Source organism: Haliotis cracherodii, unplaced genomic scaffold (genome assembly GCF_022045235.1).
Source record: "Haliotis cracherodii isolate W230 unplaced genomic scaffold, xgHalCrac1.p SCAF_7, whole genome shotgun sequence".
NCBI classification, from domain to species: domain Eukaryota; kingdom Metazoa; phylum Mollusca; class Gastropoda; order Lepetellida; family Haliotidae; genus Haliotis; species Haliotis cracherodii.
The window spans coordinates 46,284,845-46,309,294 of record NW_027266330.1 but is presented as its reverse complement, the minus strand read 5'-3'; the positions used below and the strand labels follow the sequence as shown (position 1 = coordinate 46,309,294).

The window sequence follows — 24,450 nt, the reverse complement described above, 5'->3', positions numbered from 1 at the left end:
ATGTAAAACTGGTATGGTATGCCATGGCATCTCCGTGGACTAGCACTATAAAATCAGCATTGGTTTTGACTAGTACATGCATGCACGCTTAGTTAGCTCAGCAAGTAAAAGTGCATTTTTGATAACACTAAATTGTACAAGATATGATACATTGCAATATTCCTACAAGCATATTATAGCAATATTTATATAAATACTCAAAAAAGCATATAAACACAGTATCAGTAAAACTGTTATGAAATGTATATTGCTAGTTTTTTGTAACCACAGAGGTAAAAAAACAGTGTGTCTTTCCCAAACTACAACTGTTTGGTCAGGTAACAACATATTTTTATTGTCAGGGGAAAAAATGTCTGGAATGATGACCTGACCTTGTTCAAAAACAAAATATGAGGTCATTACTCTCATCTGACACTCCTGGACCGCAGGGGCAATGTGAGATATATATCTGTTTGTCCCTGGGTAAGTGTATTATCAATCATATTGCCCTCAGCCAGGATAGACACTAGTCCCTTGATTACAGCTGAACTCTCCCGAGTCAAGGCACAGGTCTCCAATAACTCTCAGGTAAATGTTTTCTGTCACATTTTTGTTTGTTTTTTTAAGCTAAAACTCAAAGATGTGTGACTACTAAATGTCTTGTTTTCTATAAATGGTTATTTGTGGTTGACAAAATGGAAAAGTGAAGTTAGCAGTGAGGAAAGGGACACGCAAATTGGCTCTGAGGTCAAAGCAATCTTCATTCATTATCTTGACAAGTTTTTGAAAAGGGTTAGGATGGGTAAGTCAGGTCGGGGGTGGGGGGTGGGGGCGTGGGGGAGGGGAGGTACTGAGAAGGACCCAGTACCCACAGAACTACCCAGACCAGTAATTAGTCACATGTTATATTGTTTAATTACCAAATTATCTAGAACTCCATGGTTACATTATAAGTCACCAATGTTCACAGTTCCATCAGACTATGCACTCTTTCCTTCAGACTTTTAAATGATTGAATCAAGTCAAAACTTCATTCAACTGCAGTGTATATGACCAGATCATTTTATATAAGTATCTAATACATTATACCAGGGCTAAGATCTAACTATTCCCAATTTGACATTTTGTCTCTTAAGACCCACATCAGGTACCCGGGTAGGGTCGGGTAATAGTGGGTGGGGTAATAGTGGGTGGGGAACCCAGGTAGTAAATTTTTTAAGTATCAGTATTTGAATCAATATATACCGGTAAGTAATTTTTTTCTACTGTTTCTATTCTCATTTAGTTTGTTCAGGGCTAACAGTTTCAAGGAGTGTTAAACAATTGAAAGCATAGGTTCAGACGGATAAACTCTACTGAATTCCATTGTGAGTGAGTGAGTGAGTTGGGTTTAACACCGCTTTTAACAGTATTCCAGTTATATCACGGCGTGTCAGCTTAATGTAGGGGGAAAGCCTGAAGTGATGTAGGTCTTAGACATTTACTACTTCGGTGAAACCCACGAGCAAGGGTATGGTGCTGACAAACCTAGACACATAATCAGGGCGAACCGGGATCCGAACCCACAATCATAGGTTTCTGGCGTGCCCAAGGGACCTACTGTGCACAGCGAATTGCGGCGCCTTAGACAACTGGGCCTCGAATGCCCCCCAAATTCCATTGTGAAAAGGATGGGACAAGATTCAGACATGCTTAACCAGGAAATATATTGTACAGAAGTACACGTTAATTAGCTTTATTCAGAATACTTTTTCTTTTCCTTCTGCTGTAAGACGTAGAAAATCAAAATTTGTTTATCTTTTGTTAAGTTGGTTGAACCTGGTACAAGCCTTGGCATAGATCACCTGTGTAACAGTGTCAGCAGAGTTACCTCCCTCTAATAAGCTGAGCGCTCAAATGTATTCATAGATTGCACCGATGCGCCAAGGTTTAATACAGTGATGGTATCCCACAGATGTTTACACTCCTGATACAAAGTTAACAATGTACTGGGTGTAGAATATCAAGCAATTTGTGAAATGTTTCGAGATTGTAGATGGTTTTATCCCACCATGTGTAAATAAAGTCAGACATCCCACAGAAAAACGTCTGAACGTGCTGACCATTCTCTCCCCATTTGAAGGTGAGGTCTGATCCTGTTTAGGGGGATAAAATCAATACCAGGTCCTGTAGTGAGAGACTGGGGCTGGTCAGTGTATGTCGGTAGTTGTAAAGGTAGAGTATACTCAACAGCTGAGCTGCGGTCCTGGGTGGTGCTTGTGTACAGAGCGGTCCTAGTGTCAGGCACTGAACTATCTCATAGGGGACATGATATACAGCTTGGGAGCTGAGGGGTAGAATGAGGCAAAGGGGGCTAAGGGTTCGGGCTGGGGGTGGGTGGGGTGTGTTCTGGGGGCTAGGTATTGGGCTGGCTGGGGCTAGTCGGGGTGGGCTGGGGGTGTTCTGGGGGCTAGGGATAAGGCTGGCTAGGGATAGGGATAGGAATGGGGTGAGGGGCAAGGGGCAAGGGGCAAGGGATTAGGGAAAAGGGCAAGGGGCAAGGGGTTAGGGGTTAGGGGTTAGGGGCTAGGGCTAGGGCTGGGTGGTATTCTAAACCAATGAATGCGTATTTTTTTATATAAATAATTCTGCTTAAAATCCTCTTCAGGGTGACTTCTTATTAGCATCTGTTCATGTGTCACTCCATGTGTCACTCCATGTGTCTGACACAGCAACAGACATATCTAAGTTAAAATAGGTAGGACAAGGCGCTTTTGTGCATTATACCCTGAAGTAAACATGATGCCTGCATTCGATAAGTAAATAAAGATCTATTAAGAAATACAGGTACACAAGCTGAGAAGCTAATTGGGTAGTCGGGATTTGCTTTGCATATTTTACTGAAATACACAGCATATCTGAAGCTCCGACATTCATGAAATGTTTGATGCAATACAACTTAAAAGTTTTAAGTACAATCAATTGTTTTATAATGTTAATTATAATTTAAATCCTAAAGGCTACCAAGTAGCTGATGGAGTGATATCTCCTTGTTGATCAGCTAGCAAGAGTAACATTCCTTTACAAATGAATGTCCCTGCTAATGTGACGATGAACATTCTGTTGGAAAGTTTCCCACAGAGACATCCTTGAAAATTCACAAGCATTTGATAATGGACATGATGGACATGTATGTGTTGCTATACAGAGAATCTTACTTATACTCAGCATGGCAGGACTGGTCCATGGCAGCGTCTTTGAAGCTGAAGATGTCTCAGACTCAAATACTGAAATATCTACCAGTAGTGCATCTCAGTGGGGGCTATTTCCTTGTGAACTTGCTATGAACATATTTTACTCTTGTCAGACCGGTAGGACAAATCCCAGACAACACTGGTTGAGTTTGGGAGACTGTTCTACATCCATGAACCTGTTTCCACTACATATTTTACACTTTTTGACTGATCAAACTTTATTTTAACATGTAATATATCATTCTATACAAAATTGTAATTTTTACATGTGTTGCCATTGAATTGTTTCAAATTCTGATGGTAATTTGGTGGTTTTAAATGTTCCTGAAAACTAAAACAGTTCTCCTGAACACAGTCATGAGCAACAAGTCGGATGGTGTGTCCATTTGCAGCTTCCTCTGAGTTAATCACAGTCGCACCAGACTAGGATGAGGATGACCATCAGAAGATGAGGATCATCCCAGGAGGGGGAGGTGTAGCCAATCAATAAACTTCATCTACATGATGAGCAGAGCTGTCAAAACTGTGGCCATGGGTAGCATCACACTGATACTGTGCATCTCATACAGCCTACACTCCATGTCAGCATCAAATAGTGCCTGCATCACACTGAGAGACTAGTTAATGGAATGGACCGTTCTGCAAGAACCACACAGCTCCTACACAGACAAGACAAACAGAGTCACCAAGACTGTATTTGTTTTAAAGGTCTTCAAGTGTACCACATGGCTCTCACAAAGATGATTAGTTGTGCACTTTGGAAGTTAGCTGTGCCAACAAAGAAACTTTTAAACCATCTGCGCACCCTTTGAATGTCATAACATGTGCTTGATAATAAGCAGTCATAATCTCAGGGCTTTATCTAGGATTCCAAATGAAGTGCCCATGGCAAGCAAATTGGGGCAAAATTGTGATTTTGTTCAAAATCTGATTACTTTAATGTTCTTAATGAACTGGGAAATTTGTTATTCAAATTGGGAATTTTTAATATCATTTGCTGCAGACTGCCTCTGAGCAGGTCTAAATAAATCCCAGTAATCAATAAGTGTGCCTCCTTGCTCTTCATCCTATTCCAAGACCAGGGCCCTGTTCCGATCTTAGTGCTAAGTCTTTCGTAAGTCTATGTTAAAGTATGGGAGTTAATAACGATCATCTTAGCGCTACGATCGCTTTGTGGAACGAGGCCCAGGACCCTGTTCCACAAAGCAATCTTAGCTACGACTGTTGTAAGTCAGTGTTCAAGAATGGGAGTTACAATCACCTTAGCGCTAAGATCGCTTTGTGGAAATGGGCCCTGAGTCTCCTGGTTTGTTTCATGATTCTGTGCACTGAGCATATTTGTGCCAGAGAACATTTCTCAATGGCTTCGTAAAATATAGATCACCACAATGTTTTTGTTGAAAAAGATTTTTCCAAATGTGCCCTTGTTTTTTTCAAAACTTCCTTTTCAGTTTGCCTTTACAAATTTAACCATGCTACTGGCACTCAAATCAGTGTTTGAAATAATTTTAAAACCCAACAAGACAGTCGGGCATATGACCCATAAGTGTTGCCGGCCCATCTTCAAAGTTACCTGCCTGCATTCATACATCATAAATACTGAAAAAATAAGAGACAAATCGCATCTTGATGCAGCTGAAATAATGGAAACAATTTTTTGAGAATCTAAGAGGAGTTATAATAAAACTTAATATGTAAGTAGTCTTAAAATTATCGGCCGGACAGTCGGACAGGTGGTGGAAAATTTCACGCAGCCCGACAGAAATGTTACTAGCCACAGGCAGGCAGTTATTTTCGACACTGACTCTACTACAAGAAATGTTTAATTTAATTTAAACTCATTTCTGTTATGATCAGATCTTTTTTTCTCATTTGATAAATCTGTCAGTGGATGTGTCTGCCTTTAACTTTCACAAGTCAATAGTTTATAAATGGAGATCACAACAGCTAAATGTTCTATTAAATGTTAAATCAATAGGAACTTTAATTCAACAGCCTCTGCAAAAACTCCAAATACAATAGACACATTATGGATAGGTTGTTGTTGTTGTTTAACACCGCATTTAGCAATCATGGCAATTGGGGCCTGTAAATAATTGAGTCTGAACCAGACAATCCAGTGAATGACATCATGAGCATTGATCCACACAACTGGGATACGATGACATGCATCAAACAAGACAGCGAGCCTGACCACTCGATCCCATGGTTTCAGAGTTGATTCAAATCTGCTGAGCATCCTCTTGATGATGGAATATGTCGGGGTTTCCTGTATCTGGTGTCGGCAATGTTTACACCCAACAAGCCAGATGGGTTGCTGACTCATAAATGTAACTGGCCCATCTTGAAAGTTGCAGTCCACATATTTGAATACATGCGAAAATATATACATTACAACGAAATTAACATTGATCAAAACTACATGGGGATATCTAGTACAATATTGTGCGCTTAAACTTTCTAGACAGTCAGGCAGACAGGAATAAATTTCATCTATCTCAGCAGAAATGTTTTCAGCCATTATCATGTCGCGACTTTGCTTTCCAGGGAAAATATCAAAATTATGAACTTGACCAGATTATTGACCAAAATGGTGTTTTATTACAAAATTACTTTTACTGCCTGTGATTTTTGTTTAATGAAGAATCGGTTTTTTTTCATCTCTCAGTGTTTTTTCGTATCCCACCATGAATAACGAATTTGTCCATTTCTAGTCTGTAATTATAAGAAACCCAAATGTTTTGAGCAGCCGGTGTAATCTGGCATGACTTCTTAAAATATCCTGTCCAGTTGGCGACATGGTTCTCTGATTAACCAATCAGCAAGTGTGGCTGAAATGTGATCAAAACCAGAACAAGAAATTAACAATACTGCTGCCTAATACATGACCATTGTCTTAGCCATAGTACTCAGTAATAGTAGCAGACTTCATGTGAGGAGCCGGAGAGCTGGACCTGTGACTTAAAGGTGATTTGTCAGCAAACTGAGAAAACCCACTACTTGTGTAGCTGAAGCAAACCCCTAATGGTGACAGCAGCTGCTGTTTCTGCTCTGCACAGAAGCAGGAACATGTGCATCAGGGAATGTCATCAGAAGTTTACAGCATTAAAACAACCCCAATTTGGTTTCCCCAATAATAAAATGACTACTACATATGTTATTTCTCTTACATTGCATGTGGCAACTGACGGATCACGGATGTCTGGCAAATTCTGAGGAAGACTGTCAGGTTTGTCCACAGCATGGAGGTCTGAAGGAGCAATATGTCAGCTGTAACATACCTTCCTGCACAGCAACCAGGTCTGGAGCATGCAACCAGTGGTCAATAGTGTGAGCATTTGTGAGTTTGGGCATAAAGACATATGATTGCAATGATCTTTCCTTGACATGTGATAGTAATCATCACTTACATCACATATGACTCAGTGCAAGAAATTAGGGAGGGGGAGTCTGAGGATCCTTGATTTTTACTGTTATAGTTTTTGAATCCAGGGACCTATAATGTTTCTAACAACTTTCCCTTCTATAACCTAGCAACCATATTGTCCACCCAAATGCCATTTCAGTTGTCCACCTAGCAGCCATATTGTCCACCTAGCAGCCATATTGTCCACTCTACTGCCATATCAGTTGTCCACCTAGCAGCCATATTGTCTACACCACTGCCATAACAGTTGTCCACATAGCAGCCATATTGTCCACACCACTGCCATATTGTCCACCTAGCAGCCATATTGTCCCCACCACTGCCATATTGTCCACCTAGCAACCATATTGTCCACACCACTGCCATATTGTCCATCTAGCAGCCATATTGTCCACACCACTGCCATTTCAGCTTTCCTCAAAGGCTTTTTCCTCGTTTCATTTTATATTAAACAGCTTTTGGTGTGAACTGTTTGACCAAAAGAATCAAGACGAGCATATCGCTGACATACTGTAGTATTTATGATTACGGCATTAATACTGATGTTAAACAGGAGTGGGGTGGTGGTGTTGTCAGTGTTTGGGGATAAAAACATTGTTGTATGGACCGGTTCACTTCTAACCAATAGTGACCATTCCAAGATTCAGATGGGAGTCCCAGCGTTAGAAACTGGAACTAGTCCTGTAGTCCTTGCCAAATTGCCCAATAGTGAGGGTATCTTAAGGTCTAGTAGACATTTTGCCATTTTTATGGGTTTTACTATACATTATCATAATAAGGACTTGTGGACTGAAACTGTTAGTTTCTACTGCTGTCAGGGAGGACACATACTTCAAACAAATTAAACAAAACAAAACCAGGTATTTATTTGGACCTGCACAGAGGCCAAAATGCGACCATAATTTGCAGTAAATTATAGTGAAACTTCCCAATTTGAATTAAAAAAATTCAAAATTCCTCAGAGTTTACAAAAATAAGAACAATAAAATAATCAAATTTGAACAATATCAAGACTTTGTTCCAATTAATTGGTGAAGGGCACTACTTTGGAATCCTAGATAAAGGTAATCAAGTTAGAATGATTTGGCAAGTCTAGATTGCCTCAGTTTTAAGCTTGAAATTGCTTGAAAGGCTCCATTTGGATTTTATTATTTTGATTTTGTAGGTATACATTTTTAAATAAGATTATTTGTTTATATCTGTGACTAAATGTCAGTCTGAGTGTTTGACAAAATGGGGTGGGGTGGGGTGGGGTGTGTCTGACCTGCACCCTGAAACTCTGAATCTACCCATGCAGCCTGTATCCACCTAGACCCAGGATGCAACACAATATGTGATGATGGCATGTATTCCTAAACACACTGCTATCAAATTCTCTCATTAATTCTTCTCTACGATGTCAGCCTGCTAAGTATTCTCATTAACTGAGAATGTTCTTACAGGGGTCGTCTCAAACAAAAGATACAGATTTTCAGAGTTGACTATTCTTAACCTTTTTTCCAAACTTCCAAAACCATAATCCTTTTTTCCAAACTCACAAAAATACCACACGGAATATAATGAAAAAATAACCAAACAAACTTTGACATAGTCCCTCTGTTTGTGTTATTGGGTCTGTGTAGCATACATACATACTTGTGCCGGTGTATCAATATTAATCCCATTAGTCATGTTCCCCAGTGAAGCTAAGGACATCAGCAGGCAGCCATCAAAGCTTCCACCAAGCTTCCTGTCCCAAACATGCTTCTATTAGGCCATAATGCATTAATTATAAAATTATCATCCCCGCCCACCTCACTATTAAAAACACCCCACCTCCAACATTATATTGCCCCTAACTACCGACACAGAAAATTGCTCCGCTTTTCTCTACTTGCAGAAATAACAACTATCACTGTATCAGAAGCAAGCTGTAACATTTGTTGGTCAGGATCAGACAATCCAGTCACTGATATTGGGAGTAACGATCCACTTTGACAGGGTATGTCGATATGTTGATGGGGTACATCCATTCATTCGCTTCTCACAACAAGCTTTGGTTTCTTGGGACCAATTCTAACTCGGGATCCCCTTGGGGCTCATGCCTGATGCAGTCTACCTCAGCCACTCGTCCGAAGCCCAAGTCTAACAGAATTCTGTTTGGTCTAGTAAATGCAGCTATGATAACACCAAAATCTAAAGAAAACAATGTTAAAAGTATGTTCAGGAGAGGAGACGCCACAGGGGTAGAAACTAACATTTTTAGTCCACTAGTCCTTGTAATGATTACATATGACAAAACCCGTAAAAATGGCAAATTTCTACTAGTCCTTATTATACCTTAACTATTGGGCAGATTGAAGATTGGACTACAGGACTAGTGCCAATTTCTAAGGCTGCACCCAAAAGGTTTTGGCACAAACTGCTGGGAAAATTGACAATTAAGCACCTGTTGCTGATCAGTGCTTGCTATTATATATAACAGCGTGTCGGTGTTGGGATTACATGTCAATCACACCAGCTGACAGTTATTTAGTTTACAAAAACTAAAATGCACACATGTCTCATTTGGGATGAAAATCTAACAATTAACTTATTGTGGCCTTAGATCTATTACAATACCTAGTGAGTAATTGTCCTAGATTACAGAAGCAGGCCCAGCCCATTGATCATGGCGCCACTGCACTTGAGTTGTAAACTGTTCCTTGTGCTTGTTTCAAGGCTAAATATAGTTTTAGGAGCTTTGTAGGTTTTAAAAGGGTTTTGTAGCCATCAATTTATATTTTTAACATTAATATGTTTGCTTGTTTCAGTGGGGGGGTGTCCATCTTTTACATTACCATTTGACTTACTGTTTGTTCTGGGAATCTGATAGGAGCATAAAATTTCTGTATACACACAGACACAGAGATATATATGTATATATATATACACCTAGACACAGACAGGTTGGGAAACTGACAAACCATATTAACCAGGCCAAAACTTGGACTCAACCCACACCCAGCAACTCTCCCTGTCTCCAAAACAAGGTACTGTAAACACAAGCAATTTATTTTGACATGCTTCCACAGACTTTAGAAAATTCTACACTATTACGTGTTTGGCTTAAAATGATGTACATAATTCTGTTAGGATGTGAGAGCCACTGCATAACCTCAAGACCATCTTAAATAAAATCCAATGACCTACAACCAAGGTAACAACTCCCTTAGAAATAGTGAGTAAGTGAGTGAGTTGGGTTTTAACACCGCTTTTAACATTATTCCAGTTATATCACAGCATGTCAGCTGTGGGAGGAAAGCCCGAAGTGATGCAGGTCTCAGATGCTTACCACTTGGGTGAAACCTATGAGCATGCAAATGGTGCTGACAAACCTAGAAACAATCGGAGGCGAACCGGGATTAGAACCCACAATCATACTTTCATAGGTTTCTGGGGCGCACAAGGGACGCAACTCTGCACAGGGAATTGCGGCGCCTCAGACAACTGAGCCACCCGTGCCCCCTCCCTTAGAAATAATTACAACAAAAATCTTCATCGCTTCCAGTTCCACCATGACCACGTTAAAAATGATGTTATAGTCCTCAACAACTTACAAGACAAATACTATTATTACTGAATGGAAGGATAAAGTTTTCTCAACAGTCTCTAAAACATGGAAAGCACTGACCATGTAAACATATCGTTCTGTTCACAACTACTTGTAGCTGATGCCCAGCACGTGTATCAATGCACTGACATCTCCACACAGTTTTCAATGCATCAAACATGTGTAATTGTTATGCTGAGTTGCTACAAAGCACCACACATCAATACACTTCTATGGAGCACACTCATGCAACAGCTGTCAAGATGACTGTTTGTACAAACAGGCAGATCTTGTATGACAACTTATGATGAAAGTGGAAGAAATAAATTACTAATACCATTTTCCTAAAAGCATGTCACAATATTATTGTTTCTGATAAATATGTTGAAAACCCATACAAACGCCACAGCCATTATAGAAGGGGAGGCAACTCTACTGGCTAGTGATCGTTAGTTTGGGATATCTACTCTTGAAGTCACAATTTGCCTATTTCATGTATCCATACATATCACGATGCTTCAGCCACGATGCTAATAATAATATTAGTTATAACAATATTACCATGAACTGGAAAAGTTCCTAATTCCAATTTGGGAATTATTACTGATATCAGCTGCAGAATTGGTTTCAAATATCAGCCTCTGGACAGGCCTAGATACATCACTATTTATAATGGTATTAAACAACCCACTGTCAACTCCTCATTATTATTTCATAGGTAAGACATATCAATGAAACTGTTTTTCTTTTTCACTTGTGACCATTTATGAACATTAATCACTATCAAAGACAATATTGGTCTTGCACATATCAATCTCTCATTGACAGACCAAAATAACCCACAATTATTTGAATTCTGAAACTAATGTCACACTGAATAGAGGCCTACCAAAGAACACCTACAGAGAACTACCTATATAGAAATAGCCACACATATTACAAACAATTGTTTGAAGTTCTCTGCAGATGTTCTTCGGTAGGCCTGAAATAGAAATTCATGGATGTTGGCTTTGTAATAAAGAATCCTTATAGGCTATATATCCTTGTGTTACGGGTTTTCGAGCCCTAAGAAGTATTACTAAACATGTGTCTAATGACAGTCCCAATACACTAAACTTAGTCTTACCTTTGAACAAAATAATTTCTGTGAACACTTGGATGTCAAGTGGCAATGTCTTTTTAAGTTTATAGTGATAATGCCTTGCCAAGCGAGACAAGTCGATCAGGCACCATGTTGCTGCCATCGATTTCGAGCCCTCGATTACGGTGAAGTTAAAACTAGATGCTTAAAATGGTCAGACACATGACATTACAGACAGGAAGTTTACAAACAAACTGATACATTTTCGGTGCAAACCATTTTTCTAATGCAAAATTATCAGCAGATCAAGTTTGATTAAAATGTGCATCATTGAAAAAGTATATTTTGAGAGATGTTTTCATTACTTATTGAATATCTTTCCCTGTGTATTTTAATTTGCAGTATAACTTGAGCGGCAAGTCACTTTGATTTTCTTAAGTGGGCTTTGAAGCGTCTACCTTGATTAAGTCATTAAACGTGTGGTCACAAATTGTTTAAGGGCTCGAAAACGTGTAACGTGGGGATATAATATCAACATATGAATCTTAACTCAGTTGTTATTTAGTTATGACTGCCTAATTGAAGGCCGTAATAAAAAATGCACCAGTTCCCAGTACTAACGATAACCATTCCAGGCTAATATAAATATGAATTATATCTTGTCGATATCAACTCTACAAGCAACACATCATTTCTCGAAATTAAATTACATAGTTTGACAGATACACAATGCGGTTCTCTCCCTTTCATTGTGACTAACATCAAAGCTATTTAGTTTCGGAAATGCATCCTTCCGATTCCTCAAGAGTACTTGCGACTGAAGTGAATCGCCCTTATTTAAAGGTCTCGGGCTCAATGCGTCTCGTCGTAATCAGAATAAAACCTCCGACTTTACTTACAATAATTTAGAAAAACTACATAAAAGATTCGGGGACGGGTGCGAGGTGAGCCATAGACGCCGGTTTCCTTTCACCCGAAGTGGTATCGGTGACAGATATCAGCCAACAGTTGCGAGAAATAAGTGCAGAAAATATGCGGTAATTGTGATCTTGAGTTTTACTTACCTTCCGGTCATATAGACAACTTTATGACAGTTCCAAACTGAGGGGATGCCTTGAAATATTAATGAATTCCAACCAACATGGTTGTCGGATGTGAAGTCACTTCCGGTAGTCAAATATGGAAATAGTATCAGGTTTCTTGCTATCGTGATTAGCTTTACACATAATATGTTTCGTGTGTGTTTTTATTCGTGCGTGTTTGCTTGTGTATTCTGCACTCTGATCTATTCTTTTGTATTAGCTCCAAGAGCTCAATGGAGGTGTTTCGTCCGCCGGAACAGTGATCTAAGGGAGGTAAGTCGTGTTTGCTTAGAAGATCAGAGTCCACAAACCAAGTTTCATGTCAGCATCTCTCAGGATCGTATCTATGATTTGTGTATCCCTTTTATTACGTAAACGTAAAAGTTACATTATCGATCCAATTAAGCAAGATTTAACCAAATAAGTTTAAAATCAACGCACGACAGTATATGTACCTCGTACCTCGTGATAGAAGCTATATGTATTAACTTGAACGCACCTGTACTTATGTTAAATATTATCAATAAAGACATAATTTCAAGGATGACGTTATTTTGTGTTTATTTTCTATGTTAATGGACTATTTCGCGCCCATTATCAATTGTGTCTTAACATCATATTATAATAGAAAGAAGCCCAGTGAATTGCTTTTTTCAGTCTTGAACAAAAGCCAAAGTATTGTAAACTTCCTTTGGATTTTTCTGGTCACTCCACACGAAACTAACAAATCCTGGGCTTCTTCTGTGGCTCGGATCTAAAACTGAACTAAATTTAATAAGGACACGGTTTCAGAATTGGTCATCAGCAACCATGCTTGTCGTAACACAAGAGGTAAGAGGCAACTTTCGGGATCGGGTGGTCAGGCTTGGTGACTGGGTCGATGCATGTCATCGTATCCCAATTGATCAATTCTCATTATGTCAGTCACTAGATTGTGTGGTCCAGACTCGATTATTTACAGACCGCCGTCAAAAAGCTTGAATATTGCTGAGTCCGGCGTTAAACAACAAACAAATAAATCAAACAAAACACGGAAACTCGTTCACTAAATATATTGGCTTCCCCGGTCACAATTTTCATCGTTATTCTTGATTAGCGTCGTGGTCAGGGTGAACAGGTCAGTCAATTTGTGTACGGGTCGGCCATAGTGTTTGTGAACAAGTTGAGTAGTTCCCGGATAGTGGAGGATCTATCTGTTCACATGTTTACAGTGAACGCCGTGTAACCCCATTGGGATTCGGGTTAGAATAGATCACCTATAGTATTGTCGTTTGAGGCGACGAAATGGATTGGGTGGTCAGGTTCGGTGATTTGGTTGATTGTGTGTCAAGTAGTGAGATGGGTTTAATGCCGCTCAGTACAACATTTCAGTAATACACGGCGTGTCGGCCTGGTTTGGAGGGAAAGGCAGTTAAGTGACGTAGGTTGTAAACAGTTCTTTTGGTGGAATACACGATCACGGGTATTATGCTGAAAGAACAAGGAATGTTATTCAGAGAAACAGGGGATCCCGTCACTGAACTCCACCCACCACCATTGGCCCTGATCTTTATACGAAGATAGCAGGTCTACACTGTATGGTGTCTTCATCCAGTTTTACTACTACTACTACTACTACTACTACTACTACTACTACTACGTGAAGATCCGGAAAGAATAGATCTTCGGCAAACCATGCTTGTCGTAAGAGGCGACTAGCGGGATCGGGGGGTCAGGCTCGCTGACTTGGTTGATGCATGTCATCGATCCCAATTGCGTGGATCGATGCCCATGATGTTAATCACAGAATTGTCTGATCCAGAGCAGCAACGGAAAGCCTTCCGTTTCACTTTTCAGGCAGCCGACTTCATCCAATTGAATTGCCCTGCAGGGTTGCTGATCTTCTCAACACACTGGACAAAAAACACTATAATTGTAAATATTTAATTTATATCATTGTCTTCATCCAGACTTACAATAGAACGTGCATTAATGGTTTCTAGCCGTGGTCACTCTGGCCTTGACCCCGTGGAGATTCGGGGGCGACTAAAAGGATCGGGTGGTCAGGCTTATTTACTTGGTTAAGAGTGTGTCATTGGACATTTCTAGATATCAACCACTGGAATGTCTGGTCTGTTTATTTACAGACCGCCATCATCAGTTTATAGCTGGAGTATTGCTTAGTGTGTCTTTAAGCTCTGGCAGCTTTCAGAAATAACATGTTTCAGTTTCGCACACACTCGATATGTATCAGAAATAATGGCAGGGGCCTTAAAATCCCCTCAGTCCTGTCGAACTGTACATTCAAACTACGGTCAAAATGAGCTGATTTTACGAGCGCTTTTCTCCTCGAGCAGCTGGTGTATTATATTTCCTTTCCATGCCCAGAAACTGTCCGTCATGTGACACATGCATCCCTGGGCAGGTTCCAGATTGTTTCTGCGAATGATGTTAAGATTATTTGAGGAAGAGGTCTGCAAAATGTTATCTCGATACGAAGCTTATCCTAAAGTACTGTATGAACATGATCTGGACACAAGTGGCACCTTTGTTAGAACTTTTCTCTCTATAAGGAAGAGAATCTATGGTCAACTTCTTTATTATGAGGAACACAACATTTGGGAGTATGTGCTTACTCCTACATCAGGCGAATGAATGCTTTGAGGCAGAGAACATATATAAGCCAACACTTTACAGTAATTAGCGCTGATAGTTATGGACAACTGGAAGCCAGGACCTAATTATCACTGAAAAGTAAATTGCAATGGGCATTGGGCATACGGGCGGCTGGGGGTAATTAGTACTGATGGGCAAACGGGTGGCCGAGGGTAATTAGTACTGAAATGTGAAATCTATTAAAACTCTACTCATGAAAAATACATAAATTAGGCCATACCTATACATAAAATTCCGATGCAGTCAACTCTGGTAGGGGACGATTTGATCTCAGAAGTAGAGCCGCTACCATTGAAAACTGGAACATAATTCATCCATTTTGTCTTTCATAGTCATCACTGTCTGTGACCTTGGTATCCTACAGTATATATAAATTGTCTACGTGGAATAAGTAAAGTGTCTCACTCGACTGTTGTGCTGTTAGACCGGTAATACATACACGAAGTAGACTCCCACATCAACACTCAAAGCCTTGACGTCTTTGAGAGGCATTGGGAAGTTGGAATACTAGGTGAGGATAAGATGTATGGATGAACAACTTCTTTATTACAAATAGGAGCGACGTTTTGATGTAGGTTGTAACACTTGTTTGATAACGTAGTTAGACACTTACCCGAAACGTCGCTCCTATAATTGCAATAAAGAAGTTGTTCATCCATATATCGTATCCTTACTGAATCAAAGCCTGACTTTCCATAAAACATCACGCTTGGTGAGAAACCATATGTCTGGATTATTGTTCGCGTTAAACAACAAACTTTACCCCGAGTAAGTAATATACGACAATCAGATTTGTTTGTTTGATGTTTAACGCCGCAATGACCAATATTCCAGCTATATGACGGCGGTCTGTAGATAATAAGTCTGGTCCAGACAATCCAGTGATTAACATCATGACCATTGATCTACGCGATTAGGATACGAAGACGTGCTTCAACCAAGTCAGCGAGCCTGACTACCCTTTCCGTTATAGTCGCCTCTTACGACCAGCATGGTCGCCTTTTACGGCAAGCATGGGTTGCTGAAGACCTATTCTACCCCGGATCTTCACGGGTAACGACGATCAGAAAATCTGGTATGTGGTACTCCATAATCCACCACTTCTTAGAACTCTGAAGAACAGAGGAGTGCCATCGTGTAGAAGAAATCTTCCAAGTTGGTTTCACTTCACCATTGTTCACTATTTTTGCCTCAATTGAAACCGGGCGATATCAACACATTGTCAGAAAATCCTAACCAATGGACTTTTTAATTAACGTGTCACAAACTTTCTAAATTACACGTTTAAGATAGACTGACATACAAATAAATGTCTTTCTTTGCTACTTTACGGAGTTGGTGGACGTCTTGATATTAAATTCTTTGAATTCTGTGACCTAACGGGGAGATGGATAATATCAATTGAAAATTACGTCACAACATTATGACGTCACAATTCCGACACTCGACCAGGTGCCCGTACTGTGTGGCTGTTACAGGAACGTTATTCTATTTACAGCGACCTTTATTTATATGAACTGTCACTGCTACGAGACATCATATGTTTTTAAAAAACAACAACTCGGGACTTCACTGTCAGCTAGATGATTGAAAAAAAGGAATATTTTCTCGTCGTAGATGTTACATATCACCAGCTCATCAATATAGTCCACAAATAAGTAAGGGTAGGATATATGGATGAACATCTTTATTACAATTGGGAGCGACGTTTCGGTGTAGGTTCTAAATGATGATATATCTTATCCTTAGTACTCCAACTTCTAACTGCCCCTCAAAGACGTTATTCGTCACAAATAGCTTTACCATTGATTCGAGATAGTTGTAAATGGTCATTCCAGTGTGTATATCCTGAATTTAAGTAGATATTTCATTTTGGCCACACTCGTTTTTAAAAGCCTGTTAGATTTGGGCCGTGGAGAAATGGACAATGATGAAATGATGTGTGAGTCTGGTTTGACCAGATTTAAACAATGGGTACAATGTGTGAAGCCTATTTCTGGTGTCGCCCGCCTGCATGGATGTGGCTGGAATATTGCTAACAGCGGCTTAAAACCATACTCACTCACTCACTAGATCACGACGTGATTCAAAGATTGAATTGTAAAAGAGACTAATGAACACGCGTATATATATATATATATATATATATAGTGCTGGCAAACCAAGGAATCACAACCGAGATGAAACTAGCAATAAATCGTATCCATGAACAGCGGATCCTGGTGGTGATAAGGGGACCAGCTCTGCAAAGCTAAATGTAGCCAACTGTTCCTTATCTAAAATTACTTTAAAAAATATATGTTTATAAGACAGAAGAAAATAACGAGGCGTCGACGAAGAGGAATAATTAAATAACCAAATTGCAACGGCCCAATATTGATATTTTCTTATTTATAGATCTATGGGCGTTGTTTGGGCAGCATGGCCACCGCCATTATCATTCTTTGTCATGGCCAAGCGCCGAACGTTCCAGAATATAAATGTCACTAATTGAATTGTTCTGGTCAATAACGTGCATCAATCCGTATTCTACTCCTGCTGTGTGCAGCCATGGACATTGCGTGTCAGGCTCACGACACGCCTGGCACCGAATTATTCCACGTCATCGAAACCCAAATGGCAAATGTACTCCCATTCTCTGTTATTGCCCCTAAAAACAACCAAACCATACGCATCTCTTTTAAACGAATATATAAACATACTGACTCAAACCGATAATAGCTTTCGAGTCACTATCTTGTGTTGACGAGTCAGAAAATATTACTTTAGGTCATTGCGTTATAACCGGAAGTAGCGAAGTGGGAGTGAATTCAGCATGGCGGCCGGTGGAGTGATCGCTGTGTTTGTGACTGCGTGTTGTTGCATATCTGCCGCGATGGCGGCTCAACCTGCAACTATATCGCCGGCAGCATCTAATATACAAAAAGAAAAGACCGTGGCGTTGCAACACACGACAGACAGTCTTACGATTTTGATGTTGCTGGGACTTCTCATGTTGACAATTTTGACAGTCTGGCTATTCAAGCATCGACGATTTCGTTTTGTTCACGAAACGGGACTTTCAATGATATATGGTGGGTTTGTATGATGCACAAAGTATCTGTTTGTGGTGGTCAGGTCGTTGAATGTTTATTTCAATGTTTATCTTTTCACATTTGTTACGAGCTGTGGTTGTACGCTGTGTCACAATACCACAATACCACTCACATAACAGCTGATATGACAAAACTGACAAACCCCGTTGAAACATCCCTCACTTTCAAATTCCAAAATAAGGTGAACTTTGCATTATATTTCCTTGTCAAACAAGGTATCACTTTCGCAATCAGAGGATGAAGTATACGGTAGATCGTACGACATAGGGTGGCAGGCTTTTATAATGGGTTGAACCGTAGCCCCATGTAATGACATACTAAACTACTGACCGTGATTAATTGATTAATGAATGAAATGAGGTATGCAGTTGTCACAGTTACTTCATTTACAGGCATAATGTCGTAATGAACCAAAGAGGTCATTTGAGATTAGATGTTTACCATGTTATTTTCATAATTCTTTTCATCATCTCAGGTGGTTGTAAAGGAGAACACATCAGTAGTCATGTCATAAACATCAATTTTACATTCATTTCAGTAAGGTAATGTTACCATGGTTACTTAACCAATAATTTCACATGCCAGTAATAACATTACTCGCTGAGATTAATAGTTTGGTTATTTACAGGCCATCATTGCATGAGTATTGATTCACTCATTGGGATACGATAACATGCAATCAACCAAGTCACTGATCCTAACCACACAATTTATGTAGTCAGCCCTTACGACAAGCACAGATTGCTGGGGACCTCTACTTTTTCCCAGAATCCCTTGGGTCACAAAAAGGGAAAATGACTTGTATTTTTCAGCACAAGCCTAACAAGTAATGTGGGTGTGCAAAATTTCAAGAATAAGACATTTCCACTCATTGATAGATATGTGTCACAGTGACCCACGAGCAGAAAAAGGACCTTATGGGTTTGTTTGTTTGTTTGTTTGTTTGTTCGCCCACAGCAATATTCCAGCTATATGACGGCGGTCTGTAAATAATCGAGTCTGGACCAGACAATCAAGTGATTCCACATAATTGGGATCGATGACATGCATCAACCAAGTCAGCGAGCCTGACCACCCGATCCCGTTCGCCGCCTCTTATGACAAGCTTAGTCGCCTTTTACGGCAAGCATGGGTTGCTGAAGATCTTTTCTACCCTGGATCTTCTCGCTGACTTGGTTGATGTGTGTCATCATATCCCAATTGTGTGGATCGATGCCCATGTTGTCAGTCATATAGCTGGAATATTGCTGAGTGCAGCGTTAAAAAACAAACAAACATACATGTCACGTTGGTAAGGTCACAATACAAGACACAGTATGATGCATAAACATTTCACATGTGAGGAACCATTCTGGTCATCAAAGCAAATATATTGTCCAACCAAAACATATATTGTAAATTGAATCAGTTACTAAAAATAGTGGCATGAAACCTCGTTTACATACAAGCCGAAAATATTATTTTACGATTTATGTCCATTTCATTATGCATGTTATCATAGCTAAAATGGATAGAATTATCATTAAACCACCCTCATGTTGTCAGAAATGAGAGGGCCACTGTAACGTGATAATGCCCTCATATTGCTTGACAACGGGCCAATGTCAAGCCCGTTGTTAGGTGACGTCATAGGATAGGGATAGGTGACGTCACGTTCAGTGGTGACATCATCTGGTTTGTTCTATGATGTTTCCATATTTGTAAAAGTGGGTCAGTGACATTCCTGTTGATTGTACTAAATGTTTCAAAACCGATATTGTTGTTTCTTTTTATTTGATAACAAATTCCATCCATTTCAGCTATAATAACGGTAACACAAAATCATTTGCAGAAGCCTTTGGTCTTTTCAATTGCCCTCCTCATCGGGCAGTTGATGGAAGACCTCGGGCTCCTGCAAATGATAATGCCCAGAAAAATGGCGTAACCCTTACATTAGAGTTTCATATTGAGGTATTACTTCCTGATATGACACTGTTATAGTTCCTACAGTATGTGATCACAATATATGACACCAGACAGGGCCATGTGCGAGGTGATCTGAGAGCATGGTGACTGTCTGATACTTTGTGGGGAAAACAGTACTCTTTTTGAAAAGTATGCAAATTGTTAAAAGAAGCAGTTGATATTAAATGTGAAGCCAATAAAACTGAATAATGTCTCATATTTTTCTTATGCCGCTAGTCTTGGTGGTCCAGAGATTTATCTCGAGTTCCAAACTTTTTCCCTAAGTGCCCTCGGCTTGCAAATTGGGACAGAATTTTGAAATTTTGATTATTTCAACATTTTTATTTCTGTTAATTCTGAGGAATCGGGAAATTTTTAATTCAAATTGGGAGTTTTTACTGTTATTTGCTGCAGACTTGGGTCTGAATATCGGCATCTGAGCAGGTCTAGATAAATCCCTGCGATTAGTAGCTAGACATCCCACAGGGAAAAAACAGTCACTGGATTCCTGGTTGAAAGACTACAGACATTCGCACACTGAAGAAACACGAGACAGAAGTGCTTGGCCTCCCCAGAGACTGATAATTGACACAAAGTTTGCAGCAAATGTCTGTAAAATGTCCTAAATTGGAAATATTAACCTTCCCAATTCATATTTTAATAACTACAACTAACGTATTGGACTTTTAGAGACTCGTACTTCACTTACAATGTGGCCAGTAAACTGTAGGAGGAAGTGGCTTCAATGCTTGTTGTTAGATTATTTGCATTGAAAGAAATGCACAATAAAATGTTAAAATACCTCTGAAATTACGAAACTCATAACTTTATAAATAATCCCAGCATTGGGCAAAATGTTTACTTTCTTCTCAGTTTGTCAACAAAGGGCATTTTTACTTGTAGAATGGAATCTCAGATAAATCCCTAGGTTTATACCCGGTCATCTGTAGACCAGTGACATTACAGCGCACCTAGTGGTTAAAGTGTTCGCTTGTCACGCCGAAGACCTGGGTTCGATTCTCGACATGGGTACAATGTGAGAAGCCCATTCCTGGTGTTCCCCGCCGTGATATTGCTGGAATATTCCTAAAAGCGGAGTAAAACCATACTCACTCACTCATAACAATGTATTCTCTCCAACTAATCATAGGATCAATATGACTCATGTTGTCCTTATGACAGAGCTTTATTGTGACTGTACCATGGCAAACCAGTATCCACATTAACTGAAATCGTGATGTGCTTCAGTAGATTTTCGATCCATCTTACATTAGTATTCATTTAACCAACACTGTAAGTAAATCTTTGCTCCCTAATATGATGCCTGTTCAGTAGCGATCCCATTCAGTTGGTTAGGCGGATGAAACCTGAAGCCATGCTGTCGATAGGCAGTATTCAGGGATGTAACTCTATACAGTGGGTAGAGTGTAATGTAGTTATTGTGTCAGTACAATTCAATACAGCTTCAATGCAAACTCTAACATATCTAAATGATCAGTTTTCAATGATTAAACTAGACACATGTTACGATGTTTGCATAGTCGGCAGAAACACGAGACCAGAGACGTGATTGTTGTTTTATGACACACCCAGCATATTACAGCTACTGGTGTATGATTGAGGTATGTAAGTAAACAAGTCTGGGACAGATAAACCAGTGATGGATGTTATGAGTACCATCCTTTTCCCAAGGGTTTTAGAGACATGCTCTCAAGTCCTTAAATATGACCATTTGGATCCATTAAGTTGACTCTTACGCTGTGCACAGGTAGCTGGGGACCCCTCATTATCAGAATGCCCATATGGTGCCCCGGCCAGGGATATGTGTGTGCTTCCTTGATATGATTGATGAGCAAAATAGCAATATAATATTTTGTAAGTAAATGGCTTTTGAAAATATAGTGCAGGTGGGTGGTGCATTTTGGGGGTTGTTTAAGCTAATATGTAACCAAATTTTGTTTACAGTATTTTTGGCAAAATCATGTTCTTCAAGTATTGTTAGCCTATCACTGCCATGGTCGTGTGTCCAAGACACAGAATATTTAAAGACATTTTAAAAAAAAAATAAAAACGAAATGTGCGACGGACTTTATGATGAAGTGGGGGTGCCCGAGAACCAAGACTATTATTTTTTTAGCCTAACGATATATATCTGATGTTGTATATACCATACACCAGAGTAATGCAATTCAATTTGTCCAGTGTGATATATACTAATTCTCTTGCTGTACCGTTTTGTTTTGAGAAATATTAAGTGCACTTCTTTCCATTTCAAGTTGAGACCCTGACACCTTTTATGTCTATTACGGTATTTGTCCCATGATTGAGACATACTATATAACTTGTTCACTGACCTGCCTGCTCATGTCTTCCTGCTAGTGTGTGTTAGGGCTGTCACGATAAATCGAAATATCGATATATTGTTTTTGGTGAGCACTTACAGTCAATAAATCGATTGTTAAATCAGTTTCCGATCAATAATATCAATTTCAGTTAGGAATATTGATAGTTTTGATTGTATTTACCATATTATATGATTGAGTCAAATGCTGTTCAAATTCGTTTTTCTTTTGATCATGAGTGGTAGGAATGTACACATGGTAATGTGGAAGTTTCTTTTTCTTAAATTATTAGGGTAAAGAAAAAACAAAAACAGTCATATCTCAAAATTTACATTTTATTTGTTGTTATGGTTATCACATTCAAAGGAAACTTCAGTTCCAAGGTTTAATTCAACTCTAAAATCCATAAAAAATGATACACTGAAAACTATTGATATTTATCGCAATGGTTGCTTGCAATATCAATAGTTATCGCAATAGTTTTTCTTTCAATATCAATAGTTATCGCAATAGTGATTTCCAGACCAATAGTCACCCCTAGTGGGTGTTACCAATGTGAATTGCACAATTACATACACTATAGACCAAGTTCAGCTCATTTAACTGCTTTAGAATGATTTATTTTTGTTACTATGGTTACAGGACTGATTGTTGGTGTGATCATTAAGTTCATCTATGCCACCCCCACGCCTCCGGTTACCCCCGATGATTCCAAAGTTTGGGCAGTGCTGTCCGAGTCCAACAACCAGACGTACTACTCGGGGAACGCCCCGCCCTCGCTGTACATCAGCCTCCCGGACAGCAAGAACGCCACCGCCAACGAGACGTTCAAGTACAACCTGACCAGTGATGGATCTGCGAAGCCAGAACCCATGCTGGAGAAAGCTGTAAGTGTGTTGACTTGAGGAACAGGAAGAAGCCATGGGAAACATTCTTTGTATTGCTAATGTTACCTGTGGACGTGGATTCTGCATCAGTAACCTGCGCATCAGGTTTTTTTATTGATATCTCAGAGTGTGGCCCCATATGTTTTGAAAATGACCCCATGTTTTATGCTGAAGGGGTCCCTGACCCCATCATCAGGGTCGCAGAACACTGTGAACATAAACTGAACCAAGTTTACCTGGGGTAGCTGAGCACACGGCTTTCTGTGAGTAAACCATGTTATTTCACTGTATGATATATTTATTGACCCTGCATCCTTTCAACAGGTAACCTTTGAACCCGAGCTCTTCTTCAATGTGATGCTGCCCCTGATTATTTTTGAGGCTGGATACAGTATGAAGAGAGTAAGTATTGCACACTCTGTCAGTGTGAGTGAGTTGGGTTTAACGCAGCTTTTAACAGTATGCCAGTTATATCACAGCTTAATGTGGGAGGAAAGCCTGAAGTGATGCAGGTCTCAGATGTTTACCACTTCAGTGAAACCCACAAGCACAAGGGTATGGTGCTGACAAACCTAGAAACATAATCGGGGCGAACTGGAATCCACAATCATAGGTTTCTGGCATGCCCAAGGGATGCAACTCTGCACAGCAAATGCTAATCCCATCCCCATTTCTGGTAGGGCTGCAACGATACAGGAAGGTCACGATACGATACGCATCTCGATATTCTGGTCACGATACGATACGTATCTCGATACGCAATGATAAATAAAACAAGACTTAAAGCATGTCAAGATTGAACCTTTCATGATTTTGGAACAGTCAAAATTATTGTATAATAACAAGACTACTGAAGTTGGAACTTTCTCTAACTTTCCTTAAAAACAATTCAAAGTTCAAACACCAGAAACTAATTAATGTACTCCACCGGTGATACAACTTCAAAGAATTTTATCAGGAATAATATATTTCAATATCGTGTTACCTTAGTTGCAGCTTTTACTATATATATATATATTTCAAATTATAAGAACCACAAGTGTAGCATTTTGGTACTGGTGATTGCTGTTGCAGGATATTTTTACGTATGGAACAATTTGATCAGTCACCTTAGGGACTTCCCGTGCTACATGTATTTCGATTGCGAAAACGTT

At 39.6% G+C, this 24,450-nt stretch overlaps 2 protein-coding genes across 8 annotated transcripts in view; one reads left to right on the top strand and one right to left on the bottom strand.

Annotated features, from left to right (window-relative positions):
• Positions 1 to 12,437, bottom strand: part of LOC139449089 (LIM and senescent cell antigen-like-containing domain protein 1) — a 58,544-nt gene extending 46,107 nt beyond the window's left edge. The window contains exon 1 of one of the 2 annotated variants that reach the window (XM_071230558.1): positions 12,356 to 12,437. In XM_071230558.1, the coding sequence (XP_071086659.1) occupies positions 12,356 to 12,366 (11 nt within the window). In that variant the 5' untranslated portion in view covers positions 12,367 to 12,437. Of the gene's footprint in view, positions 1 to 3,176; positions 3,326 to 12,355 lie in introns of those variants that run through there. The other variant, XM_071230557.1, reaches the window with a different exon arrangement.
• Positions 12,438 to 17,834: 5,397 nt separating this feature from the next.
• LOC139447176 (sodium/hydrogen exchanger 9-like) overlaps positions 17,835 to 24,450 on the top strand; it is a 61,803-nt gene continuing 55,187 nt past the window's right edge. For all 6 annotated transcript variants that reach the window (XM_071228383.1, XM_071228380.1, XM_071228378.1 and 3 more), the window contains exons 1-3: positions 17,835 to 18,102; positions 23,052 to 23,296; positions 23,621 to 23,698. In XM_071228383.1, coding sequence (XP_071084484.1) covers positions 17,844 to 18,102; positions 23,052 to 23,296; positions 23,621 to 23,698 — 582 coding nt within the window. In that variant the 5' untranslated portion in view covers positions 17,835 to 17,843. The remainder of the gene's footprint in view (positions 18,103 to 23,051; positions 23,297 to 23,620; positions 23,699 to 24,450) is intronic.